This window comes from Thalassophryne amazonica, chromosome 13 (genome assembly GCF_902500255.1).
Source record: "Thalassophryne amazonica chromosome 13, fThaAma1.1, whole genome shotgun sequence".
NCBI lineage: Eukaryota > Metazoa > Chordata > Actinopteri > Batrachoidiformes > Batrachoididae > Thalassophryne > Thalassophryne amazonica.
In genome coordinates, this window is record NC_047115.1 from 35,508,261 (window position 1) to 35,527,638 (window position 19,378).

General features: G+C 38.8%; 1 protein-coding gene across 1 annotated transcript; it reads left to right on the forward strand.

Annotated features, from left to right (window-relative positions):
* Window positions 1-692: 692 nt before the first annotated feature.
* Window positions 693-17,837, forward strand: ppa1b (inorganic pyrophosphatase 1b). The gene is made up of 11 exons (XM_034184250.1): window positions 693-825; window positions 4,868-4,932; window positions 9,726-9,779; window positions 13,058-13,177; window positions 13,275-13,361; window positions 14,218-14,344; window positions 14,435-14,562; window positions 16,711-16,796; window positions 16,894-16,969; window positions 17,064-17,103; window positions 17,208-17,837. Exons 1-11 carry the CDS (start codon window positions 765-767, stop codon window positions 17,237-17,239), a joined length of 876 nt encoding a protein of 291 aa, XP_034040141.1. The 5' UTR covers window positions 693-764; the 3' UTR covers window positions 17,240-17,837.
* Window positions 17,838-19,378: the final 1,541 nt, after the last annotated feature.

The following is a 19,378-nucleotide window of genomic DNA, read 5'->3' on the forward strand; positions in this document are numbered from 1 at the left end:
TTATTCAGGTTTGAGGAGTCACTCTTGCATGTTTGAGTTGCAAAGATGCAGATATGACCTAACAAAAATATACATATTTTTAAATATTGTAACTTTGTGGAATTGCCTCCTTAATCATCTGGCAAATGCTCCAAGTGCCATGACTTGCTGTGATGATTTTTACTGTGGTTGTCAATTTTTTACTGTGTTTGACGATGATTTTTACTGTGATATTTACAGGTTTTACACTGTTATTTATGAGTTTTACTGTGATACTTTATGACTAATGATGTGTGCTTTTATTGTATTTTTATACATTTTTATACTTCACACAATAAATGAAATATTAATTATTATGTACATAACTTTTTACAAGAACAAAATGTTTTTTTAAAAACTGTTCTTTTTCTTATGTTAATCTTTCAGCTGTGAACATTAATGATTTTTTTCTGCTCTTGTGGTTATTTTCAGATTTAATCTCAATGTAAAACACAATGAGCTGCATTTTAAACAGCATAATTATACTTATTATTACTGTATTATGATGACAGATAGATAGATCGACTTTATTGAGGACACAAGCTCAAAGGGTCAATAGTACAAGCACATTGAATGACGCAATTATGATTACACTGTTTAGGATTTTTCATATTGTCCGTGAATGCATCATTTGCTCAGTGCGCAGGCGCACTGCGCTTTTTTTTTCCCCTTGTGTTACGTCAGACATCAGCGTACGTTTCATTTGCGCCGCCGTTCATTGTGAAGTAATAAATCTGCGCTCAAACATGAGTTTCTCAGTGGAAGTGAGGGGCAACCTGAACACTCTGAGCTACCGCTTGTTCTTCAGTGAGTAAACGACCGAAACAGTATGGAAGTTTGTTTCTGTTTGATTCTTTGTGGTCGCGCGATACCCACGGGCCGGCGGCAGAATCCCACGTGTCAGTATGGGTTAATTTCGACACTGTAAATCTCCACTTTTTGGTTAATGTCTGAACATAAATTCTTTGGAATGCTGCCAACTGGCTGGGCCGATTAGGCCGCACAGTGTCACACACCCATTCATCCCTTCATTCGGTCCTTGTAGTGTCATTGGCAGGTGGCACCTCTGTGGCACTCAGGGTGGTGAGGTCTCCTCGTTTGTTCTCACAATAGATGACCGTTTCTACAGTGCTTTTCAGTAGGAAACAGAAGCCCAAAGTGCTTTACAATGACGCCTCAAATTCATCCATTCATGCCATGCACACTTGCTTAGCTGCACACTGAGAGCAAGTTTGGGAGGTGTCTGAAGACCTCAAAACCACACGGCCTCAGTACCAGCAGAACCACTACAATTTCCGAACCACTACAATATCTGTACCACATGTATTAATGCCATACCTTTTGGTGCATATGGCCCTTAATATTTGTTCTATCCTGCTAATTTTTAAAATGTGTGCTTCACTTAATTCTGTTCAAGAATCATATATTGAATTTTATTAACAGCACACCGAAAAGGGGTAAATTGTACCAAAATTTCATTTTAACTGAGTCAGCCTGGCATACATCACTGAGTTGATAGTCACTGTGTAAAGAATGTTAACATGTAATAGCACTGGGGTGATTCTTAGACTACGGGCACTTATGTCCTTTGATCATATTGTATGAAAAACAGAAAAAAGGGGAAATTTCACACTTTTATAGTTATCTTTACAATGAACGTGTGTTAAGAAATTTGTTCTAGTAGTCTATGATGACTTTTTCACCTTTTTTCAGCATCATTATATGCAAATATTGCCGTTTTGTGCTTGTCCCACACCCAGACTTTTGATCTTCAATGATAAAAATGAATGGTAAAGAAACGTTTTTTCTAATGTTATAAAATATCAGTAAAATAATCAAAACATAATTGGGGTATTCAGTGTCATACAACTGTTGTGATTTTTTTAAACAAAATGTAGTTGTCCCACATTATTGCTGTAATTTCCACCACAACACTGTAATGTCCCTTTAAACAGTTTGTATGAAAGATTGTTTGGGTAGTTTCTATGGAGATAAACAGTGACATCAGAGCACATGTATATAGCGCCAAATTACAACAAACAGTTGCCCCAAGGCGCTTTATATTGTAAGGCATTGGTGTGGTGGAAATTACATTTACAAGGCCAATAGTGCCCGTAGTTAAAGAATCGCCCACTGACACTACACTGACTACAGGATCTAGACTTTTTGGCAGCCGGTGTCGCCGACTGAACGGTCCCCCTAAAAATCGGTCCCCCGATGACGCGGTTCATGATGCCATTCACGGGTTAACACCTCGTTTCTGCTTCAAACTGCACACCAGTCATCATCTAGCTCAGCGACAGATAATCTGAAGCTTTTTTTTTTACAACAATCCACAAATTCAGCATTATTTCATCATAAAAGGCACCAGAAGCGATTAGAGCACTGTGGCTAAATGAGCTGCTAGCTGATGCATTCACTGCATGTCGGACATTTCAATGTGTCACTGCATTTCGCGGAGTTTCTGCTTAAAACTGACTTTAGAATGACTTAAGAGGTTTTACCTTTATCATCTGATGGTTAATAATCCCATTAATCCATTTGATTGCTTTGGCTGAAGAGACTCCGTCTCAGACGTGCTGCTGTGGTCCAAAATGACACATGCGCTGATGCAAAAGGCGGACCGATTTTTAGGGGCGGACCTTTCAGAGACCACAAATTTACCCCTTTTTTTCAGGATTTGCTACATTTTTTTAGTGTGCTGTCAATAAAATTCAACACATAATTCTTGAAGAGAATTACATGAACACACACACACACACAAAATTAGGTCGATAGGACAAATATTAAGGGAGATATGGACCAAAATGTGTGATGTTAATACATGTGGTACAGAGATCATCTCCCTTCTACCGGCCCTGAGGTTGCGTGATTCCGAGTAGTGTGCTTTGATAGAGTGGCGACATGATGAGTCAAGATGTACAGATTCCATTCAGATCTGAACAGAAGAAAAATTTGGGAAACTAAAGTCAGCTGTGTGAGATGGAAGCCATCATCATCGTCAAAGCTTATTTATTGTTCAGTCCCATGTACAGTAAAATTCACCTAAACCGTCATTGTATGAACCAGATATTCGCTGTCACTGGACAAAAAAGTCCCAAAGTTTTTGTGTTGTTTTCCATGTAATAAACACTGTATATAATGTATTTTGTACAACCGATTTTTCGGTCACATCGGATAAAATGTTCCATCCGATCGTAATGTATTTCCATTAAAAACCCTGAGCAGTCTGGACGTGCACAGTTGCAGAGGTACAAATTGAAGTTCAGCTCTGACACTCGCCGATTTGAGGACAGTGGGACCGGAGTAATTTCTGTGATTAAAAGTCCCACCGTTTATTTTTTCACACCGTGTTCAGATTGGGACATTTTCTGCTTTAAACCCTTTGTCTGCCATCATATTATAATAGTTTTTACAATGCGCGCTGATTACAAATGGATCAGAAAAGTCCACAAATTTACAGCGCACAGTTGATAAAAGAGGAAAATGTACAATTTGTCTTTGATTTGGAGGTGATGATTGTAGAAAGAAAAGCTTGTTGAGGGTCAAATTAGTCCAGAATAAAGCATAATCCAGAGATGGAGAACTTTGAAACTGTCACGCACGTCATTGCGTGATATGGAGTTACAGCTGCGCAGCTGCATAAATCAGGTTTTAAATGAATTAACTTAATCATCATGAATTGTAAATTTGATAGCTTAATTATCTTTATATTTATTTTGATAGCACCTGTACCTGGATGTGTTGCTATATGTGGTTAAATGGTTTTAAAAAATGTTGAAAACATTAAATGTTCATTCAGTAGTTCAGCACAGTTGGAACAAAAATGGCACCATGTTCTGAGTTGATGCCACTCTCTCTAATCAAGGCACTCTAGTTCCAAGGTCTCTAGAAATCCTTTAGGATTGGTTAGTGCTCCCCGACCCTGGTCTCAAGCCTACTATTTTAACCTTTAGACTATCGCCTCCTGTAGTCTGCTCTCAGGGTTTCATTAATTTTGTGAAATGAATTTAGCAAAAGCTGTGACTTTTTCATTTCTTTTGAAATGAAAATATAATCTACACCTGACATTAACCATAACTGAACTGATGGGGTAGCACTCCGTCAGCTTCTCTTCTGCCTTAAATCAACTTTATTTCACTATGTTCTAATGTTGTGTGTTACAAGTATATAAGAAAAAAATGCCTTGACAGAGAAAGTGACATATTGGAGTTGAATGAAAATTTTGATTTTACTCTGTTTCTGGATACTGGAAGAGTTTGTTCTCGCACATCTTCATAGTCTGTGTTCCTTTGCATTTGTTTTCTAACGGGCAGCTTCTGCCTGTGGTACCTGCTACAGAATAAGCTGGTTTGATTTATAAGATTACACCACTGCTTTTAGTCTTTCCTGAACTGGGTCATGTTTACTGGAGAAGGAAGTTGTTTCTCAAAATCTCGTAAGGTACTCCATCAGGTCGTGCTTTAAAAATGATAAAACTTTAGAGTTGGTGAGATGACAGCATTTTGTATTAAAAAAGCTTTTGATAAACTCACTTACTTGATGGTCTGGTATATATGATTGTGATTGGACTAGAAGCAACAGTTTCATTTTCAGTTTCTTGTAACTCCTTCATGCACAATTACAGGTGAAGCCACAAGTCTGTTCTTGAATTGAGTTTCTGTATGTGTTGTGTGGCCAGTGGAAAACCTGCATAAATCAATTATTTTCAAAGCTCACCAGGCCATTGAATGGCAAAGTAATCTGTAATAAAATGCTTGCCTGTGATTCATCAATATGTTTTTGCATGGGAAAGCAGAGCAGCTTGTGTGTAAAACCATATTCACATTTTTTTAATCGTATTTCACAGAAAATGCTGAAGGAAAGTACATCTCACCATTCCATGACATTCCAATGTATGCAGATGAAAATCAGGTAAACTAGAACTTGTTACTTCAACTATGTTGACTGTATTTGTGTGTTAATGTGTGTGCGCGCTCAAAATCTGTCCAAAATCTTACACCAGCCTTGCATACAGACATTGAGCCCAAGTAGAAAAAAGAAGGTTCTCCATGCTTCTGCCAACCACAACAATCCAGTGCAACCAGGTCAGGACAAAACCATGTAGAGTAAAGGAACTCCGGTGCAACATAGATATCTATGTGATTATATTGTTTATTTAAAGGTGCATTAAAAATGGCTAGTGACTAATGTTTCACTGTGAGGTTACATCTTCATCAGAGTCCTTCGAGCCCATTTTATGTAAAGCTCTGCTGTAACTGAGGTTTAAAGTCTATTTACAAAGTAGATGACCTTTACACTTTGTTTGCTCAGGGCTGTGTCAGTATCTCACCATCTTATCTTCACTAAACAATTAATGGTATTTGTGGAAGTGTTTCAGACATACTGAAGAGACATTATTATCATTAGTATGTAATGTTAACTTTCATTGTACAAAATGTTTAAGATGAGTTAGCAGGAAAATTAAGGTTTTTATTCACATGAAAATTCAGTAAGGTATATCTCATATTATATTCCAATTCTAAGGTGGAACTATGCTAGTATACTAAGGTATATCTAAATATCTAAAAAGGAAGAGTAAAATAGAGTAGAGTAGAGCCACTTAGGTGCCTGGTCTTGATAACCAGGGATGGTAGGTTGAAAAGCTTTTTTTTTATCCCATGGGAACTCTCCCTACTCACCCAAGCGGCTCAAGAAAAAAGTATATATATAATAATAAACAATAAGACATAAGAAAGATAAGACATCATATACTACCATCGACATTAACGCTTGTCCGATTGTCCGGGACAAGTGTAAAATGTGATCGGACAAGCAATAGCTCTAAATCGTTGTCCGACCGGACAAGAGGCTTTTTTTTTTTATTGGTTTAAAACGTTCAAATTCTTCTCGCACCTCGCAAGAAAGCGTCTCCGGTTTTTCCTGCCACACTCCACGCAGCGGACAATTGGAAAACATGATAACACAGGGTTCTCCCCAGACAATGGAACAATGGCGCCACGCCACAGTGTTCTGACAGCGCCGTCACACTCTGCCCTGCTATCAGGTCGTTTTTCTAAAATACAGCCAGGCTGTTTGTGCTGCACTGGCCGCTCCCCCCTACCCCGCAGACAGACAGAGAGAGAGAGACAGAGAGAGAGAGAGGGAAGGAGGAGGAAAAAGTTTATTAGACGTAAAAAAGCAGCGAAACAATTTTAATAAACGATCATCTTCACCACACAGCCTCAGTGAAACAGTAAAGTGTGAAAAACTGATTCAGAAAGTTTTTCATCCAGGATTCATCTTTAAAGCAGATTTACTCCTTTACTTCTTCCAGAAATATTTTTTTCATTTTCTTTTTATTATTGTTTTTTTATGACACCAGATCAAATTACTTGTACAGTATGTGAGAACTTACTTGGCAATAAATTTGATTCTCATTTGACAATCAAATCAGTCCAGATTTAGCTCTTGTTCAAACAAGACAATTAGTGGTTTTATATATATATATATATATATATATATCAACATGACAGAAAAACTCTGCCTGGACTCTTAATGGACTAAAGGTACAGTGTGTCATTTTTAAAGAAGAGAGCAAATGTTATGTCCATCAAATATTAATATGTTTTTAAACTTTTCAGTGTCATTTATTTTCTTAACATAGACAGAAAAATACAAAAAAGAACTTTGATATTACAACATAAGTGTAAATTTTTTGTCTATTATTCTTGCTTTCAATGCATCTAAAACCAGTCAGTGACTCGCAACACGCACCAGCTCGGGCGATAATTGTCAACAGCACTGCTATGCTAAAAATTTCTGGGGAGAACCCTGTATCATGTGTGCATGAGACCACTGTATGGAGTGTGCGTTCGTAGCATCTTCTTGCAAGATGCTGTGGCGGGAAACATTAGATAATGAACATCGCATCGATTAACACGCCTTTTGAAGAATATATTGAGCAGAATGTCTTTTCTAAAACCTCCAAAACCAGGCCAGATACCATGGAAAACACCAGTCAAATGCAAAGCATCAACCCCTGCAAGTGTAGAAGCTTCAAAGAAGACGTATGAAGAGAAAGGAAGTTTGTGAGTAGCTGGACACAGGATTATCCATGGCACAAGGAAGAGGACAACACAATATACTGCCATGTCTGTCGGGGTTTTCCTTCAATTGCGGACCAGTAAGGCATTTTTAAATGTTGAAATAAAATAATTTGATTTGCTTTATAAAATACATACTGGCAAATGATCATGCATTGAACAGTGATGAATTCAGAAAACACAGGAGAGAAGCAGATGCATATTGGCATTTACCAATTATTTTAATTTTTCCCCCAATTATGAACAATCACAGGAGAGAAACATTATGTCTTGGTTAACAGATTAAAAGGCAAGAGGCTATGCATGCAATATGCAATAAAATGTATTTTTTTGGAAATTCAATTTTACCACCCACACAGGAGAGAAGCAATTTATGAAAAAGTGTAATTTCAGTACTTCCACAGTAGCATGCCCCCAGACACCCCTAGGTGACATGTGCCATTGGCGTATGTATCGCGTGCCTTTGGCACGCTTCACACGTCTCGCGCCTGCGGCGCTCGCTTGTCCGGACAACCAGCTTTTCCTATAGGACAAGTAAACCGCCAGGGTTACTTGTCCTATGGACAAGTACACTAAAAAGCTTAATGTCAATGCCTGATATATATAACTATATTTAAATATTAAGAGTAATAAACAACATATACAATAAATATGGTACAATATAATATAATAGCTAAGGTTGTTTAAAGCTAAACAGTATTCATGATGTATTAATAAATCTCTTGGCTAATTAAAAATAAGCAGTTTAGTGTTCCCACCTTACTGAAAATGTGTACAATCATGAACTCAAACCCATTGCACACATCGAACAGTAATTTTTGTGTACTGATGCATCCCTGTTGAAAACCATAAATGATGTCATCTTGTAATGAAGAGAGCATGTAACCAGTCCAAACTCACTGTAATCTGGTTAATGTTGGTGCACCAGATCAAATTGAAAATACAACTTTGTTTTACTTACATCATATTCCACAGATGTGGATTATGGATTGATGATGGATTAGGAGCAGGTGTGGTTGTCTTTGAGACACTGTTTCTGCACAAGTCAGCTATATCAGAGAAGTGAACCATTAGTGTGCTGCTAGTTTCACAGTAATTGTTTTAAAAATTAAATTGCATGATCACACCGCCACACAGTCCTGCAGGAAAGATTTTTTTTATGAATGCATGTGAAGTGACACATCTTCCTTCTTGCTTTGTCTGTCTGAGCCTGTATGTGGTTTTGAAGTTGCTTGTAGTTTGAAATGGGCTTGTCTTTTTCTTTGTTTCTAATGTTTAGATCTAGCAGGGCTGTAAAAACTCAGCAGATCCGTGAAATTCCGCAGATTTCATCATGTGGAGGAGGGGGGGTGTTAGTGTTGTACTCTGTAATTGTCTTTAAAATGTCTATCGCAAAGCGTTTTTTTTTTTTTTTTTTTTTTTTTTTTTTACAACATCATACAAGTTTTATAAGTTTGCGGACACTGATCTGTGTGTTACAGATACAAATCAGTTTCCTCAGATCCATGGAACTTCGCAGAGGATAAATGCCACTCAAAGCCTGGCTGTTACGACACTTGTTGTAAAGCAGGACTGGTTGGTTCCTACGGTGACGCTGTGTGGCTCCTGTGAGATACTTAAACTAAACGTAGCATGTGGATATCGCAAACTTTTAGAGCTCTCAAGTTTTTAAAAGAAGAATTTTGCAGCATGTCTGTGTCACGGAGCAATGCCGGACAGAGGGAAGATGGCAAGAAAGATGGTTTGAAAAAGTCTGATAAGGACAAGAATTTGTGGAATTGTCGCTGGCTTCATGAACACACCTGAAACAACGGGAAAAATGAGCTGTGCCCTCATTAAACACGGTAAGAACTTTTTCTCTCTGGAAAATAAACGTGTTCAAACAGGATTTTAGACAAGATTATGTGACTTTTCTTTCATTAATCTAGGCTTTCTTTTATTGGAAAAAAGATTGTGGCTTTGAATAATGGATTTACATGAATTTGCACAAGAATGTAAATGAGTTTTTATTAATGTAGACTTTTTTTCACGGGAAAAAGACACTGGCTTTGAGTGGATTTACACAAGAATATGTGGCTTTTTTTTTTTACAATAAGGTATGTTAATATTTTACCATGATTTTTCAGAATATTCTACAAGCTTTAGCTGTGTTTTTTGAAATACTTTAACAGTCTTTTCAGTCTTCATAAATTGTGCGTAGTGTAACTGTTCTAAGTTGATGCGTAATTTAGTTTACAATTAAAAGGAAAATCTTTACAGGTCCTACTTCCATGTCATATTCTGTTATTTCAACATTATCATTGACAATTCAAATGAAAGGTTGAATATAGGATCACTTAAATGTGCACTAATTTTTAGATTTTTTTCTTCCAGGAGAGTCTGAAAATGTATCATTAAATAAAAAATTAATTTGGTTTCTGGGATCCTATGGGGCCCGAGACCCAAGCTCCAGGGGGGCTACGCTCCCCAGACCCCCTGCAAATTTTCCTCAGATTTCACAATTTTCATTTCACAGCCCTGATCTAGCCTAAAGCCTACATAGTATACTATGTCACACTAATTATTCTACTGATATGATGCTGTGGACGATTTAAAGTTTGATGGCTGTTTCTCTTTTTACAGAATATCTTTCACATGGTTGTTGAAGTACCACGATGGACAAATGCAAAGATGGAGGTAGGACTCTCAAATCACATTTAGTTTGAGCATTTGCATCTTATGATGATAATGATTTGAACATATCACACCCATTTTGCCATCTTTATACTGGCTTCCTGTCTCTGTGAGAGTAGATTTATAAGGTTTTGTTATTGACTTATAAAGTTGTTCATGGACTGGTGCCATCTTATCTGGCCAATTTGGTGAAACCCTACGTGCCGGCCCAGGTTTTGCGGTCGCAGGATGTGGTACTACTCCGTGTTCCCAGGCTGAAGAAGTCAGCCGGTCAAAGAGCTTTTTCTTATCGTGTACCCGCTCTGTGGAACGGTCTTCCTGCAACCATGAGGCAGTCATAGTCTGTGGACATTTTTAAGTCAAAACTTAAAACCTATGTTTATTCTCTTTCTTATGAATAGCTTTTATTTTTTAATCTTGTTTATTCTCTTACTTGTTTTTAATTATGTATTTGAATTTTAAAATTTTTACTTATTTATTTTATATTGAACTGTTCTGTGTGAAGCACCTTGAGTCAGCTTTTGTTGTGATTTGGCGCTTTATAAGCTGATTAAATTGATTGAATGATGAGTTTATTTTTTTGATTGTATTACAAACTATGTCCGAAAACCTTTTTTGACTGTAACATGAAGTTTTCAATCCCATCTAGTGGTGAAGTTTCTGTTTGAAACCATTCAATATCTTGTAACGTGTTCTCAAAAAGGATGTGGGATGGGTTGTGCAAGAAAATCCACATGTTTACAAAAACTGCACATTTATGCGCAGTCCTGAGTGCCTGTCCCTGCGCAGCTGAGCCAGCGAGGATTGTGCAGCTGTCTACGTGGACTTGCACGTTACTCCTACATACTGTTAGACATTAGAATACGTACATTAAAATTAGTGGTGCATAGTTCACTAGCTATGTGTGCTTTATGATTCACTAACTTTAGAGTTGTAGTTATCACTAAACAATAATAGTAATGTCAGTTACCTAATCTATAATCATGATACCAGCCAGTGCTCCACTCTATAGATAAGTCTGTTTTAGGTTTGTAGCACGCACAGGAGGCTCTCACTGCTCCAGTTAGAACTAATGAGGCTTTTCTGGATGAAGAGGGAAATGTCTTCAAGGAATTAAATAAGTCCACTTGTCCTGATTCAACCGACTTGGATCCCATTACCTGCATGACTGAGAACCTTCACAGACAGCTCAGAGGAGGCTGTTATTGGTTTGATTGCAGTCTGTAACAACACTAGATGATGACAAAAACACCGTCATACCATTTTAAAGTCCAATTTCTTACAAATAAAGTACTTTGGCCTTTAGCTTGACCGTAATGTTAATGTATTTATCACCATCTTCACCAAAACTGTTACAGGATTTGTGCCTGTGTTCACATTCAGATTTACGCTGCCTGATTTTAAAATGTTTGAAACAGATTGACAAGTTTGGAGTCATTTCAATTTATTCATTTTATACAGCGCCAAATCACAACAGTTGCCTCAAGGTGCTTCACACAAAACAATTCAGAAAACAAATTAAAATGAATTAAAAGATTAAAAAAGCACAATAAAAGAGTTTAAAAAAGTAAAAAGCATAGTAACATAATATGCCAATATGCTAGCCATAGGAAAGGGAAATAAGTGCGTCTTAAGTCTGGATTTGAATGTCTGCACAGAATCTGACTGCTTTGTTGACGCAGGGAGACCATTCCACAAAACGGGGGCACAATAAGAGAAAGCTGTGTTACCCACAGACATTTTATTCACCCTAGGGACACAAAGTAGTCCTGCATCCTGCGAACGCAAAACCCCGGCCGGTACGTAGGGTTTAATTAAATCAGCTAGGTAGGGAGGTGCCAGTCCATGAACAATTTTATAGGCTAATAACGGAACCTTAAAATCTGATCTCACAGAAACAGGAAACCAGTGAAGAGATGGCAAAATGGGTGTAATGTGGTCAAACTTTCTGCTTCGTGTCGAAAGTCTGGCAGCAGCATTTTGAACCAATCCCTAATGCTGGACTGCGGTAAACCAGAAAATAGAATATTGCAATAATCCAATCTAGAAGAGACAAATGCATGAATCAGGGTGTCAATATCAGCCATAGACAGGATGGGACAAATCTTTGCTATATTTTGCAGATGGAAGAAAGCAGTCCTTGTAATACCTCTAATGTGGAGGTCAAAGGACAACGCTGGATCAAAAATTACCCAAGTTAATTTTTGATTTTTGTGAAAATCAAAAATTACCCAAGGTAATTTTTGTTTTTTGTCAAAATCATTGTAATTTTTGTCAATATGATGTATGACACACGAACCTAGCCTAAGCGCTAGCTGGTCAAATTGATGTCGATGTCTCGTTGGACCAAGAACCATCATTTCAGTCTTATCAGAGTTTAAAAATAGGACGTTACTACACATCCTGCTTCTCACTAAAGCAAGGCAATCTTCTAAGGATTTTATGTGGATGGGATTACTAGCAGTTACCAGCATGTACAATTGAGTATCATCAGTATAGCAGTGAAAGGCAATCCCAAAATGCCAAAGTATATACACAAGTAGTGCTATATAAAGGGAGAAAAGCAGTGGGCTTTAGACAGATCCCTGTGGAACCCCAAATTTCATGTCACTAAGGTTAGAGGTAGTGTTACTGTACACAAAAGTGAGAACGACTGGACAGGTGTGACGTCAACCATGCATTCACTTCCAGTAATCCCACAATGATTTGATATTGCCCTATAGTTTTTCAATACACTGGGGTCAAGATTATATTTCTTATGTAATGGTTTAATCACTGCAGATTTGAAATATTTAGGAACAGATCAAGAAGTTAATGAGAGATTAATAATTTCCACCACAGTCGGCCCAAGAATGGGCCACAGGTCCTTGAACAGTTTTGTTGGTATAGGATCAAATAAACAGGTTGTGCTTTTTGTAGCCATTACGAGTTTTGTCAGCACGCCTGATGAAATATGACCAAATTCTGCAAATCTAGGCAACACCTCAGTGGTAGCACCCACCTCAATAGCAAGGTGTAGTGGCTGGGGTAAAGCATGCTGGGATATGCTCAACCTAATGCCTTCTATTTTCTTCTCAAAGTAATCCAAGAAGTCCTATGCTGAAAAGGGAGAACGAGGGAGTTGCAATTTTTTGTTACTGTACATTGAATTCAGAGTTGAAGCTGCTGTTTGTAAATTTGCTACCATGAGTCGTCTGTCAAGAAATGAAATGATCATTTGGTGTGTTCATTCTCCTAATGACAAGATCTTAAAGATTAACATCAGTGTACATCATTTTCAGATAGCTACAAAAGACAGATTGAACCCCATTAAGCAAGATGTGAAGAAAGGCAAGTTACGGTATGTTGCCAATGTTTTCCCCCATAAGGGCTACATTTGGAACTATGGAGCCATCCCACAGGTTTGTGCCTCATTTAGAAGACGTGTTACGTTGCGTACTGTATTTTTTTAATGTTTTTTTTGTTGAATTGTCACGCAATGTTTTTCTAATATATTAGACATGGGAAGACCCAGCACACAAAGATAAAATCACTGGTTGCTGCGGTGACAATGACCCCATTGATGTCTGTGAAATCGGCAGTAAGGTACAGTATGTGTCAGCTGGTCATCTCACACACAGCCACAGTGACTATTGATCAGGGTGTTGAGGCCAACTGCAGTGATAGGAGGATAATGAATAACCAATACCAGATCCATTTTAAAGTAATAGATGAAACTACAGTGACACACGGACCCCTGAATGGATCTAAATTTACTATGAACCAGTTGATAGACTGACTTTAAACTTATGAAACCATGTTTGTAAAATCTTGTAAAAGTTCAATGGTCGGTGTGAGGCACTTAGGAGACTTGTCCCAACAATGTTTGACTTTGCAACATAAAAACTAATTCACGTCTGATAGCAGTCGGCAGTATAACATACACAGTAAATGTAGTTGTTTGAACTTGATGTTTAGTTCATAGCTTGTTGAAAATTGTCCTACCGGTCCAGAATGGGAATGTTATGTTGTGCTGTTCATGCTATGCTAACAGTGGCTGACTTCGTTCATGCTGAGCTTTCTGCTACTGTATGTTGTGCTGCCCCCCATTGGTGACTAAAACATGTGCAGAGGCAGCACCAATATGCTGCAGCACAGTAGTAAAAACCCAAAGAAGGTCTCTGGTTTTTCATGAAGTAGTTTAAGATGAACTACTTTGGGATTATTCTAATTTATTGTGTACAGTAAAGGTCTACATTGCTTCAGATTACTTCGTATGGACTCGTTCCATAATAAAAAGTGCAGGTCCTGAATCATATCATAGCCTAGGGAACTAGATCTATCATGTTGTTTATAAGGGAGAGATGCAAACCACTGACTGATGTTGGTTGTGGCAGTAGTGGTGATGAGGGAAAATAATGCACAAAATGACATTCTGCTTTCTTTTTTTCTTTCTTTAAAGGTGGGCTCTCCTGGTGAGGTAATCAAAGTGAAGGTACTTGGGATCCTCGCCATGATCGACGAGGGTGAGACTGATTGGAAAGTGATTGCAATCAACGTAGATGACCCTGAAGCCCAAGACTTCAACAGTAAGGAGGAACTGGTTTTACTTTGAGTTTAAAAACTGTTTTGAATCAAAATCATTCCTGATTTTGTTGTGCCCATCTGTCCTTGTCCAGATATTAGTGATGTCCAGCGTCTGAAACCTGGCTATCTGGAGGCAACGGTGAACTGGTTCAGGATGTACAAAGTACCAGACGGGAAACCAGAGAACAATTTTGCTTTCAATGAGGAGTTCAAAGAGAAGGTCTTGATTTGATCTGACCTGCTTTCATCTGCATCATTTTAGTGTCGCAAACATATTTACATGAATTTGATATCACAGTTTCCTGCTTGGCAGCACGGTGGTTTAGGGGTTAGCACTGTTGCCTTACAGCGTGAAGATCGCAGGTTCAGTTCCCGCCTGTGGCCTTTCTGTTTGGAGTTTGCATGTTCTTCCTATGTTTGTGTGGATTTCCCCCAGGTGCTCCGGTTTCCTCCCACATCCAGAGACATGCGGGTTAGGTGGATTGGAATCTTTAAATTGTCCGTATGTGTGCGAGTGGGTGTGAATGTCTTTGTCTGTCTGTGGCCCTGTGACAGACTGGTGTCCTGTCCTGGGTGTACCCCACCTCACACTCTGACTGCTGGGATAGGCTCCAGCCTGTCACCTCCAGACCATCACCTAGGGGGAGGTGATGGTCTAGTGGTTAAAGTGCTGGGCTTGAGACTCGAGGATCCTCAATTCAAGTCCCAGCCTGACTGGAAAATTACTAAGGGCCCTTGAACAAGGTCCTTAATCCCCTAGGTTTTCCCAGTGTGTAGTGGTCGCCTTGCATTGCAGCAGCCTCACATTGAAGTGAATGTGAGGTATTAGTGTAAAGTGCTTTGAGCATCTGATGCAGATGGAAAAGTGCTATATAAATGCAGTCCATTTTTTGCCTTTTTAAATTTCTTAACATGTAAAAAAAGGCTAAAGGTGCCCTGACACTTGTACAACTTTGATCCGCGCACTTGCACCCACATTGTTGTGATGATCCCATCCGCTGTGTTCCCAGCTGAATGCCGTACTTTGTTCCACCGGCTGCCACGCTGCTTATATAAAATAATTATTTCGTAGTGGATTAATCATTTTTCCTGTAAGTTGGCTGCTGAAAACGGCTCAAATCGCTTCCTGAATCACAGAGGACTGCTCCAGTGGGAGCCATTTGCGCGTGCTGAACGACCTGGAGAAAACATTTAGAGCCGTCTAAAAAAAAAAAAAAAAAAAATGATTTGTCATGTTTACACTGTCATGGCTTGGTAAAACAGCTGCATGTTCTTTCTTTCTTGTGTGCAGCTGTAAAAGTATGTTTGTGATAGATTTAACATCTCGTTATAATCATTCAGACGAGCTGCGCTCTGATTCGATGCGCTCATGCAACCACTTGCTCTGTTCACTTCTTTACTCGACGAGCTGCACGTAGTGTTAGCGAGTAGATCGCGCCACGTTGCACAACGTTTATGCTTGAAAGATTTTTTTTTTTTGAACACTTTAAAATCTCTTGGCGCAGTTGCACGCACTGGCGCCCCTCTCACTTTCAATCTACACCTGTTAAAGATGAGTTTACTCTCCTGTACGACACCGTGTGTCCATCAAAGTTGTGCAAGGGTCAGGGCACCTTAAAGCTGCAATGTGTAGGAATAAGTTGTTTTTTTTTCCCCAGAAATGTAATATCCATCCATCCATTTTCTTCCGTTTCATCCGAGGTTGGGTCGCGTGGGCAGCAGCTCAAGCCAAGCCGCCCAGACCTCCCGATCCACACACACCTCCTTCTGCTCCTCCGGGGGAACCCCGAGGCATTCCCAAACCAGCTGCGAGACGTAGTCCCTCCAGCGTGTCCTGGGTCTTCCCCAGGGCCTCCTCCCGATGGGATGTGCTCGGAACAGAAGTGTTCCGAGCACATCCCATCGGGATGTAATATGTAATGTAATATGGCATTCTTAATGTGTGTTCAATTAGTGTATAATTAACTGCATCAGTGGATCGACCTGTTTTCACAAACTTGGAATGAATCCTTCACATCTACATAGGAGCGGGCGCCCTCACAGTGGCCACTTTAATATTGTAGTCCAAAAAGAACATGTTTATGCCATCTTTCGCATTTTGCAACGTGGCTTTAAGACTGGAGGGAAAAAAGCGGAATCAGTGGTTGCTCCCCTGTACACAGATTGCTAGGGCAGGATAACAACTTTTAGTACCCTCATTTGTGTGAAATAGAGGCATGTACGCGTACATATTTCTTATTGCAAGGGAGCGTGAATCCCTGTTACCAAAGAAGCAAAAAGTGAAGGGAAACAAAATGCAACCTCAACACTAGATGGCAGTAAACTCGCCTTGTAGCTTTAAATTTTGCTTTATTGCTTCTTGTTTCAGGATTTTGCTGTTGAAGTCATCAAGAGCAATCACGTATCCTGGAAAGACCTCATTGATCAGAAGGCAAATGCCGGTGAAATCAGCTGGTAAACACAAATGTCTCTTGCCCCTTTGACTGCATTTGCATAGAAATAAATACAATATGCTGATGTGCTTTTTGTTTATTTTTATTGCCCACGACAGCAAAAACACGTGCATTTCAGCTGCCGACAGTTCTTTCTCCCTCTCAGCAGATGAAGCAACTGGTGAAGTTTATAAAGTAAGGAACACTATGATCACAATGGTATTGTAAACTAATCTTTGAGAATTATTTCCTAACTGTTGGACTGTTTTTTTTTTTTTTTTTTTTTAAGACACCTCCTTGTGGAGCAGAAGAAGCTATTCCATCAATAGGTAGAATTTTGTTTTTAATGTAATGCATGGATTATTAAAAATCTTCTGTTCTTGAGTACTAATCTTTTTTTTTTTTCTTTTTTTTTTACAATTTCCATTTGCAGTGGACAAATGGTGGTACTGTCAGAAGAAGTAATGTACTGGAACAGAAGGCAAAGCTCCTCCTTTAAAGGCATACTTGAAAATGAAATTTATTTAGGAACCAATAGACTGATGGGAGTGACCAAAGCTGAGTCTGGGTTTGAAGCTTTTCTCACAGATTGGGTTAGATCATGCAGAAGGGAGGAAATGTAGAAAGCACTTACTGTGTGTCTTGGCTAATAAACTTTCACTTATTTATCAAATATAGCTTGGTTTTCTGTTAAAAACCATGCAGCTAGGTTGTTTCATAGCTACATAGGCCTGGATTTTTACATCACTCAGGTGTGGTTGTGGGCGCAGACACGCTGTCCATGTTCCTGGGCACTCATGGTACCTGCACACTTTGACCACATAAACTCTGGAAAAATATATTTTGTCATCTCTGACTGTCACGTTTTGATGCTCTATGTGTCAGACTGTCAAACCCTTATAAAGAGGTAAATGAGTAGCTGCATTTCCTGCACGTTCAAATGTGACAGTTGCATCATTGTGTTGGTTGTGTTGGTCCTTGTGCTCATTTGCACATCAGCAGCTGTGTGTGAAATAGATACCAGGCCTTTGTCTCTGAAGTGATTCAATAAAGTGCTTAAAAATATGTCAGTTTCATTTTTTGCTAAGTTACAGAAAATAAAGCAAATGCACAACATTTTTATGGGGTACAGTTTATTCCACTTGCGGAACAGGGTTTGGGGTGAGCAGACAGTGAATGTGTCCTCTGGGGTGATGGGCATTATTGGTTCCATCTACAACCCCTGGCAAAAATTATGGAATCACCGGCCTCGGAGGATGTTCATTCAGTTGTTTAATTTTGTAGAAAAAAAAGCAGATCACAGACATGACACAAAACTAAAGTCATTTCAAATGGCAACTTTCTGGCTTTAAGAAACACTATAAGAAATCAAGAAAAAGATTGTGGCAGTCAGTAACTGTTACTTTTTTAGACCAAGCAGAGGAAAAAAATATGGAATCACTCAATTCTGAGGAAAAAATTATGGAATCACCCTGTAAATTTTCATCCCCAAAACTAACACCTGCATCAAATCACATCTGCTCGTTGATATTGACCCTATGCCATTACATTGACCCTATCTGTCTTTTTGCAAGGAATGTTTTCACAGTTTTTGCTCTATGGCAAGATGCATTATCTTGAAAAATGATTTCATCATCCCCAAACATCCTTTCAATTATCCAAAATATCAACGTAAACTAGTGCATTTATTGATGATGTAATGACAGCCATCTCCCCAGTGCCTTTACCTGACATGCAGCCCCATATCATCAATGACTGGAAATTTACATGTTCTCTTCAGGCAGTCATCTTTATAAATCCCATTGGAACGGCACCAAACAAAAGTTCCAGCATCATCACCTTGCCCAATGCAGATTTGAGATTCATCACTGAATATGACTTTCATCCAGTCATCCGCAGTCCACGATTGCTTTTCCTTAGCCCATTGTAACCTTGTTTTTTTTCTGTTTAGGTGTTAATGATGGCTTTCGTTTAGCTTTTCTGTATGTAAATCCCATTTCCTTTAGGCGGTTTCTTACAGTTCGGTGACAGACGACTCCAGTTTCCTCCCATTCGTTCATTTGTTTTGTTGTGCATTTTTCGATTTTTGAGACATATTGCTTTAAGTTTTCTGTCTTGACGCTTTGATGTCTTCCTTGGTCTACCAGTATGTTTGCCTTTAACAACCTTCCCATGTTGTTTGTATTTGGTCCAGAGTTTAGACACAGCTGACTGAACAACCAACATCTTTTGCAACATTGCGTGATGATTTACCCTCTTTTAAGAGTTTGATAATCCTCTCCTTTGTTTCAATTGACATCTCTCGTGTTGGAGCCATGATTCATGTCAGTCCACTTGGTGCGACAGCTCTCCAAGGTGTGATCACTCCTTTTTAGATGCAGACTAACGAGCAGATCTGATTTGATGCAGGTGTTAGTTTTGGGGATGAAAATTTACAGGGTGATTCCATAATTTATTCCTCAGAATTGAGTGAGTCCATATTTTTTTCCTCTGCTTGGTCTAAAAAAGTAACCGTTACTGACTGCCACAATCTTTTTTTTCTTGATTTCTTATAGTGTTTCTTAAAGCCAGTTGCCATTTGAAATGACTTTAGTTTTGTGTCAT